Here is a 10,248-nt window from a genome sequence, read left to right as displayed (position 1 = left end):
TCTTTTCCCATAATTTGAAAATTGTTTATAATAATAATACAAAATGAAAAAGGAATTAATGAGGATTTAAAAACAAGTCTTAATATTAACTACATCATTCGCTAAACATACAATAAGATAATTAATAAACTGAAAAAATTATTTGTTAAATCGATAAATTATGTATTGAATTAATCAGAGAATTCCAATTATTGGGATAAAGAAAAGTATGAATGAGTCCACTGAACAATTCCTTTAATAAAATTTCGAAAAATTCATCAAAAGTTTGCTTAGTTGATTTGACGATGTATACCAAAATTCTGTACAGTTAAAAAAAACATTTAGTTTAACCAAGAACTATTCCATACAATTAAATAAATATATTTCATTAACTTTTTTTTGCTTGTCCATTCTTTATTTTCAAATAAATTATAGCCAACCAGCCAAACATAATTTCATTTAATTAACAAAAAACTCGTTATTGTTTACAAAAAATAATAATCATTCCGGTGTTCGCAAAAAAGCAGGATTTGCAAATTCGCCCTTTTTACGTGATTGCGCACCGAGAAAAAGATATCGCACAATGATATCGCAAAACCTCTGTATTGAAATAAAGCGCAATATGATAACGCACAAGCAGGTTCCGGAGCTTTTTAGGATATTATAATGCACTAATATTGATTGGTCACTACTTGAATCCTTGTATATATAATATAATAAAATAATAATATAATGTAAAATCTTACAATGTACGATATCACGATTTTACGCTATTATAATGTGATAATTACGATATATAGCGCAGGAATTACGGTATATATTGCAATTCTTGCGATATCGTTATCTCCGTGCGGTACACATTTTTGGTAGGATCTACATTTTGTATATTAAATGAAAAGTTTATTGAATTTTTTGCAGAAATGAGAAGATCATATGTAAATTATCCAGAACAATCAAAACAAATTGTAAAAAGTCATTTAAATTAGGGGTCTGGCATGGCGCACCACCTACGTGCTGGCTTCTTTTATAAAGAATGATGACGCCTTTTAATCCATTTGAAGGAAAAAAAATAACTTTCATGTATTTAACATTAAGAAGGAGCTGAAGAATTAAAGAAAATTATATTATTAACAGAGGGAAACATTATTAGACAAAAAAAATATTGTGAAAAATTTTAATTTTGGAAAACTCTTCGTCTTTCTTCAAATCTTTTCAATATCAAATTTTTTTTAATATTGCAGTATTATGTTCAGAGCCACAACGGAACTCATGGGAATGAAATGGCGGACAGATTTGCCAGAGAAGCGATAAATCACGACTGTTATTAGTTTTCTTCGAATAACTGCGGTATTTCCTTAAATGAGTTTTTTTTTTCAATTATTAAACGCTGTTAAAATGATCATTAAATGAGAAAAATATTATCATACTGTTATTTAGACGCATATTGTCGAAATATACAACGTTATTGAATGCTTATTATAGTTTATCTAGACATATTTGTGTACTTCTTTATACATGCAATATTGATTACGACTCAAAAAGATATGTATCATGACACATATGTAGAATTGTGAGTAGACGATAATATCAATTTTGTGTGAATATTTTATATTTCAATTTCAATTGTGTTTGTCATTATTTTTTTATTTTTCAATTATCAATAAGTATCATTTTTTTAGTTTAAATGATTTATTTGAGAAAAAAACGATTCACAAATCAGTCAAAATTCTAAAAATTATTGTCACAACTATAAAACATTTGTACTAACTGCATTAGCAGATGTTTCGGGCAGTATCTATTTAATCGCGGTGTACCTGGTCATCTTACCCTCTCCACTCGACTTCTCCTCACGTCCCTGACTGAGCCAGATTTTTGTGCCAGGCTTTGCCAGCGGGGGCCCCTTTGTCCTAATGAGGCATAAAATGCGATACATAAAAATGTAATAGTTTTGCAATCAGCAAATTAAAAATATTATATTTGGAATCTATGTTTTTTTGCGATTCCAACGGTAGGTATCTTGCAATTAAAATATTGAAATTAGACTAAGTTCTGGCAGATATTAGTTTGTTTTTACCCTGACTAGATAGCATTATGGAATTTTCCGTAGAATAGTTGAAAATGCATCAGTTTATTTGGTAGAAAATTCGCCTGTTGACAATTTAATAGAATATACGGATTTTTAGCCAACGGCCTAGAAGAATATTATACTTGAAACCAAGTACTTGGATTTTTAAACCAGAAAGAGGTATTCTTAACAAATCAGTACATAATAGAAGTTATTTAGTATACACATACATATATAGACATACACAATAATTTTATTATATTAAAAATGATGGTCGATTCTTGGACAATCGAACAGAACTAGGGGTTGAAAAAAAAGGATTTTGAAAAATAAGGGCCACACTAGTGTATTAAACACAAGGGCAATTGATTAAAAGGAAATTAAATTTCACTTTCTGGGGAATAGAATTAAAATGAATATACTTATTATAATAGATTATAATATGGAAAATATAAGAGCATTACTTCCACCGGATGAGTATTAAATTGTCAACAGGCGAATTTTCTACCAAATAAACTGATGCATTTTCAACTATTCTACGGAAAATTCCATAATGCTATCTAGTCAGGGTCAAAACAAACTAATAGCTGCCATAACTTAGTCTAAGTTCAAAATTTTAATTGCAAGTTACATATCGTTGGAATCGCAAAAAATCATAGAGTCTGAATATAATATTTTTAATTTGCTGATTTTAGAACTATAACATTTTTATATATCGCATTTTATGCCTCATTAGGACAAAGGGGCCCCCCTGTTGGCAAAGCCCGGTATAGCAATCTCGCTCAGTCAGGGACGTGAGGAGAAGTCGATTGGAGAGGGTAAGACGAGCAGGTACACCGCGATGAAATGGAAATCGCCCGATGTTTCATCCTTGAGCCGAAATTTAGGATCTGCATATTTATCAGTACTTAAAGGGAAATCCAGGTATTTGACAAGGTTTCAGGTAATTTTCCCGTCATAAGACGTTCTTGGAGACCCCCTGTGCAAAATTTCTACAAAAGATTGTCTGAGCGATAAGCCCATAGTAAAAATATTTTCGGTCTTCTAATAATCTGCAGCTTTCGAAAATAGAGTACTCCTGAGCCAGTTGTACTTATAAAGTCTTTTGTGTTCTCGAAAATTGTCCGCAAGCCGAGTTCTATAAGACATTTTCGGCTGGTGTGCAAATTTTCAGCCAAAGTGTGAATGTCTATTAATTCTCCACAGGAGTGATAAATACGAAGACTAAATCGAGATCTTTAATGAAAACGCTTCCGGATGCCGTACCAGCGATATTAAAATTTAAAAAAATTTGCTGTATTCCCTTCAAACCTCTTCTTTTATGTACTAAAAGTTTGATATTAATAAATTATTTTCCTATGAGAAGAAAATCTTTGAAAGAAGTAATTAAAAATAGCAGACTGTCAAATTATATACAAAAATATTTTTTTTGTATTTACAATATTTGTTTCTTAAAACATTGAAAAATTGAATTTAACAGCTGATTTTTAACATTTGTATATTCTATTTTCAATTTTTAACTGTTAAAAATTCAAGAAAATAACAAAAGTACATACAAATTTTTATTTTTACAAAATTTTAACAGCTGTTTTTTAACATTTGCATATTCTATTTTCAATTTTTAACTTTAAAAAATTCAAGAAAATACCAAAAGTACCTACAAATTTTTATTGTGAAAGACGATGTTTTGGTAAACGGGTTGCCATTTTAAAATTAATATTCCTACTTAATTAAAAACAATTAAAAACTAAAAGCGTTGTAAATAAAAAATGTTTTAGTAGTTCGAGTTTTAAAATTCGAATGAAATTTGATAAACTATTTTGAATTCTAAGGCAGCTTCAAATCAATAGATTAATGATAATACAATTTTCCAAGAATAGATTTTAATCAGTCTATTTTACATGAAAACGAGCATTATGAAGAAACTGAAGGCCTAATGTACGGTGCAGGCATCGATGATTAAGCTCAAGTGAGTTTTTTTACGATTTTTCGTTTAAAAAAATTTAAACGCGTTTATCTCGAAACAATGTTTTTGGACGGCTTGTTGATAAAATTTCTGAAATTACTTAACCGTTCCTTAACAAAATTTTACCACATATTTTTTATGAGTATAACTATAGCGCTTATTTTGAATTCTAAGGCAGCTTCAAATCAATAGATTAATGATAATACAATTTTCCAAGAATAGATTTTAATCAGTCTATTTTACATGAAAACGAGCATTATGAAGAAACTGAAGGCCTAATGTACGGTGCAGGCATCGATGATTAAGCTCAAGTGAGTTTTTTTACGATTTTTCGTTTAAAAAAATTTAAACGCGTTTATCTCGAAACAATGTTTTTGGACGGCTTGTTGATAAAATCTCTGAAATTACTTAACCGTTCCTTAACAAAATTTTACCACATATTTTTTATGAGTATAACTATAGCGCTTATCATGCGATTTTTGAAATTTTGATTTGAACTATTTTTTTTGCAATAAAAGATGAAAAAATACGTGTTTTTTCTTACTTTTCGAAAAATGTCTGCCATTTTGTTAATTTTGAAAAAATCAAAAATCGTATAATATTCGCTATAGCCATTCACCTACTGAATGTAAAACCGTTTCATTTTTTTGTTTAAGACCATCCATCTCAAAGAAATCATCAACAGCGCACATTCTCCCTTTTTTGTATCTTTTTTCAACCACTATTTTTATATCTCTGGCAAACAGAAGGAACAACGTTGCGATGCAAGTGAGAAAGAATTTTATTTTTAAACTTCGCGCGCAACATACTACTTGAGCTTTTATGGATGCGCTTGAAGTCACATTTAGCAGAAGTTAATGACATTTTTTAAAAATGTTAACGCTGAAAAAAAGTATTGCGATTACTCCGTGAGTTTCTAATAGAAAATTTAACGTAGAATCCGAATTTCCACAGTTTAAAAGTGGATCTTGCTGTTTTTTCTTGTAGTTTTTAAAAAGGGACTGAATGGGGACCCAATGGGGTCTTTACGGGTATGTTGTAGAGGCTCCTTTCGGTTCCTTCAATCCGCCAGGGTATATGCATCTATATTCACTCAATTAAATAAAAAATTTCATGTTTTTCGAGAGTGTATTTATTGAACGTAACACCTTATATTTCAGAATCTATAATTTAGACCTTTGAAAAAAATTCTTGAAAATAGCCTTAGTTTTGTGTGTCTAAAGCAGGTAGACCTCTTAAATACAAATCCTATATTAAAATATTGTTTCATTCTAAAATATTCAATTTTTTATAAATTCAATTTGAAACTAAACTGTTTAAATAGTCTTGAATCGTTAAATTTTGAAGTGTTAATTTGAACTTTGAAATTTTAATTTTTCTTTTTTTAATTTCAAGTCAAACAAATGAAAGTTAAAATCATTTAATTTGTAATTTAAAAGGTTTTTATGTAAAGCAAAACGGTTAAAATTAAACTACATCTAAAAAATCTGACGCTTCGCGGGCACATTCTCATTGCGCGCGTTGCGCGCGGCTCGCTTCGCTCGAAGGTTTGAGCGCGCCTAGGGCGCGCGATGGTTGAATCTCGCGCTTCGCGCTCGGATATTTATTCTTTGCATTTGGAATGCTTGAAAAAAGACTTTATCAAAAAGATCTCTTTTAGATGGCAGTATTTACATTCGTCTTCATATTCCGAATTGTTTACTTAATTAAGTATAGTCAAAGATTAAGTTTCTCAAAGCTCTATAGGCTTTGAGGTACACATTCTCATCGTGACACTCGCGCTGCGCGCTCATTTTCCGACAGACATTTGTAAACAGGTTTTGCTGAATTTTCTTTCTCGCCATTTATGATTGAGAAAGTATAAAAATTATCGGAAATTTGACATCACACTTTTTCAACGGATCTCCACGTTTCGAGACCCCCTGAATCCGAAAATCAGGTTTTCACGATGGCGTCTGTCTGTCTGTCCGTCCGTCCGTAAACACGATAACTCTCGAAAAAATGAACGAATCAAATCCATCTTTGGCACACTTTTTCTAGGTCCTAAAAGAAAGGACGAGTTCGTTAACCAGCCATTTTTGATAAAAATTCAAAAAGTGAGCGCATTTTGAAAATTTTCGAGACCACTATTTTCTGAATTTGAAAATTCTATGTACGGATATTTATAGTATTGAAAAAAACAAACCATTTATCCTAATTACTTGTTTTGATAAAAAAAATTCTTAGAGTTATAGCGTTTTCAAAATTTTTTCAATCAACCGAAAATCAAAATTTGAAGCCGAAAAACACACGATATGAAAAAAAGTCAAAAAAAGAAAAACATTTCTTTTTTAAATCCCTACAAGATTATCATAAACAATTTTTGGATTTTTTTCACAAATCGAAAATTCAAATTTTGATTGCACAAAAAATAATGGAAATAAAAAATTCCATTTTGTGGACAAACTATGTAGGATGAGAAAAAAGATGAATTAACAAAAATGGTTATCCCAAAAAAGATCTACAATTTCGTTAGGAATCACTTCTTGATAGGACGCGTCCTTTTTGTTTTATTCATGAAAAATAACGTTGAAAAAAGTAAAATAAAAAAAAATGTGTGGAAAAACGACGAAACTTACGAGAAAAAAAATCCAACAAAACCTGTTTACAAATGTCTGTCGGAAATCGAGCGCGCAGCGCGAGTGTCACGATGAGAATGTGTACCTCAAAGCCTACAGAGCTTTGAGAAACTTAATCTTTGACTATGCTTAATTAAATAGACAATTCAGAATATGAAGACGCGTATAAATACTGCCATATAAAAGATATCTTTTTGATAAAGTTTTTTTCAAGCATTCCAAATGCAAAGAATAAATATCCGAGCGCGAAGGGCGAGTTGTAATTATGTTCGAGCGCGAATCGCGAGGTAACCTATAATCGAGCGCGAAGCGCGAGATTTAACCGTTGCGCGCCCTGGGCGCGCTCAAACTTGCGAGCGAAGCGAGCCGCGCGCGATGAGAATGTGCTCGCGAAGCGGGCAGATTTTCTTTTTTTAATTACTGCTGGAAATTTAAGTATTGCATTTTTGGTTGAAAGAAAATGTTTTCTATTTGAAAATTCAAGTGTTTGGTATAGAAATCATCTATATGGTTGATGATTCAACCATTGTGTTTAAAATGACTCCTTTCTTGTTTGATTCAACAGGCTCAAAATTGGTCTTTTTGTAGAAAATGCATCTTTCATCGAATAAAAGTCATCTTCTTCGGTTGAAAATGAACTTTTTCTTATTGAACTCAGTATGGCATCAACAATAATTTTATTCAAATTTAGAAAAGGGCCGGGGAATATTTAGGGGCGGAACTGCAGAATGTATTAATAATTAAAAACAATCTAAATATACATTTTTTAGAGGTGATTTTTTTACATTCTTGAGGATAAAAAATGCCAACAAAATATATTATTCTTATTTGATTCTTTAAAATGTTGGAAATTCAAAAGTGCAAAATAATATAAAGCAGGACTTAAGTACAGTGAAACTCTTTTATAGTGCCGATTTTGGGGCTCGCGAAGGGTGGGGAGTGACTCATTGTAGCCGGCTCCGCTTTTGTTTGTTCATGATTGACTGCTTGGCTGAGTGACAACCGTAGACCCCGCGGCACCCGCGCAGTTCTTGTTATACCTACCTACGGCGCGGCGTCAATTCTCGGAAGGACTATAGAAGGGAGGGCTATTGAAGGTTTTCACTGTATTTAAGTTATGGCGTCACCTGGCAAGATGTCTGCATCCCGGGGGCCAACAAAATTAATACGATTATCACAATACACTATTTGTAAAAAATAATTTTTTTAATTTCTTACAGAAATAAAGTTTCTTTGCATGCAATTGTAACTATTATTTGACCCTCGGCGTGCTAGTGTTGAATCGTTACATGAAATTACCGGTAACGGTAGAAATTTCCGGTAAAGTTGAAGAAATTCTCTGGTAACGAATGGTAACGATATTTTCTTGAATTTCAAGACTAAATTTGAATTGCTTATTGTTTTTGCGTTTATTTGATATAATATTCTTCAATATTGGTCACATTAAATAACTTGTAGGAAAAATTTTACGTTTAAAAGTGTTCCTTAACCTCTACGGTGGGATTTGGTTTTGCTTGAAAATGTATGCGCACATTATTTTTTGCAAAAATATTGTTCCTTTCAATTGTTCACACTTTGCAGAAAGAATAGATAGCAATTACGTATGTATTTTTTTACATAAAAGGGTATTTAACCTAATCTGCTGAAACGTTGTAGGCATTTTGCAGTTTCACACCATCATGAAGAATACAAGTATTATTACTATGCTTATTATTAATAAGAAGTGACACATTATATGTTTTCAAATAGTTTGGAAAGATATTGGCAAATACGTAAGTTTCTGTAATAATAGATAAGGGTATATAATATAAATAAAAATTCAATACTATTGTTTGCAAAAAAAAAACCGTTTTATTTAATTTTTTATTAAAGTACTAAAAATAAAAGACGCGTAAGGATATGGAAGACCATAAACAAATACACCAATTTTCTTGTTAAATAAAAGAGTAGTTTCCGAATTCAGTCTATTCAAATTCCATTCAAATTCAGTCTATTTTAATCCTATATTATTTTTATAGCAACATTTCCTTTGTCTTTGAAAGCACATGTTACTTATTTAGAAATCGACTTTTTGCATTAATACGTTTATTCTCCATGAAACTGATCAACAACTACGACGTATTTTTAAATTCACATTCATACGCATTTTAACATACAGATGGCGTCGCAATTTGCGCGGTAACATATTACCGCGACCCAACTATACGGCGTGCAGACATCTTGGATTTCTCTCACCTAATCTGAAATCTTCAAAGCCTTAAAAATTACAGATCCCTTCACGAAATGTTGTAGATGCCGCTAGCGTCCACGGCCATTTTAAATTAGAAATAAGCGGGGCGTCTTATTGGCCAGTAAACTAGCGCCCAATGCCCATGCCATAACGAACAACGAACGTAGTTGTAGCGTGCATGGTTGACTCGAACGAAGTGTTTTCTACGAAAGTCGTAAATGTTTAACGGTCAGTGATTAATTTCGTGAAAATTTTGTTCTGCGTGAATGGCCATTATATGTCGCCAACTTATGGTGACACTCTGAAAACATGGAAGATACGCAAAAGTTGCATTTCAACGCTTGCGATATAGAGGATGAGGAACTGAATATTAGCTGTGTAACGAACTGCTCCGGATCGGCGTATGATACAGATGATGTTTTTGACTCTTCTGCGGATGATTTTGGAGCTTCCCCTTTGCCACAACCAAGAAAGCTCTCCTTCAACAATTCAATGGACTACAGTGATAGTGAAGCCAACCAGGGCCATCCCATAAATAACAACTACAAGACTCCGTTCATTTCCGTGACAGGTTAGAATTAACTTATTTCCCAACCTCTGCACAAAAGAATCTTGTCATAATAGACATTTCGATTGGTTTTTTCCGCTTTTTCCTTCTCCTAATATCTTTTTTCTTCCTATTTTATATTTCAGACGATTTGAGTACTTTTATTTGTATCTGTTTCGGAGTAATATAATAGCAAAATTTGTTTATAAATGGCGTGTCAAAATTGTAAAGAAAGAAAGAGTGGGAAAAGTATAACTAGCCAGTATGGCGTACCAATTTTGCTAATTAAATAACATTTTTGGCTGGATTAGCAAAGTTTTTAGAGCACCTGGATATTGGGTTCGATCACCTGATTTTTTTCGAACCGATAATATGATTGCGGGTGGATATCCATCGTGAAAAACAAAATATTGGCTTTCGATGTGATATTAATATTTGTGTATAATTTACTCATACATGCAGCACAACACCTACAAACGTTTATTAATTTCTGCGTGGGATAATTGATAGTATTTTGATTAGTCCAATGATTCCATCCAGATATTAATTTTTGTTCACATCATTAAATTCATCATTATTTCAATTAACAAACTGAGAATTACAATGTTTGTTTTGCTTTTTAAACGACAAATATACAACAAATTTAAGAAAAATTTTCTGAATAACAGCACAATTTTTAGACTTTATTCACTAAAGCTATATCTAGGTCAAAGTTAATAATGTGTGAAATGTTTGAAAACTATGGTTCTAAACAATTTTGTAGGCTCTATGTAAAACAAATTAAATTGCAATATACTACATATTTTTGATTCGAATGATAAAGTCTTGTTTATAGCATATATA

General features: G+C 31.6%; 1 protein-coding gene across 1 annotated transcript in view; it reads left to right on the top strand.

The window, feature by feature from the left end:
* Window positions 1-8,985: 8,985 nt before the first annotated feature.
* LOC117174278 (wee1-like protein kinase 2) overlaps window positions 8,986-10,248 on the top strand; it is a 16,105-nt gene continuing 14,842 nt past the window's right edge. Inside the window, exon 1 of the mRNA XM_033363201.1 lies at window positions 8,986-9,429. Within this exon, the coding sequence (XP_033219092.1) occupies window positions 9,168-9,429 (262 nt within the window). The 5' untranslated portion in view covers window positions 8,986-9,167. The remainder of the gene's footprint in view (window positions 9,430-10,248) is intronic.

Source organism: Belonocnema kinseyi, chromosome 6, assembly GCF_010883055.1.
Source record: "Belonocnema kinseyi isolate 2016_QV_RU_SX_M_011 chromosome 6, B_treatae_v1, whole genome shotgun sequence".
Classification (NCBI taxonomy): Eukaryota; Metazoa; Arthropoda; class Insecta; order Hymenoptera; family Cynipidae; genus Belonocnema; species Belonocnema kinseyi.
The sequence above is the reverse complement of the archived record's forward strand: the minus strand, read 5'-3'. Positions and strand labels throughout refer to the sequence as shown.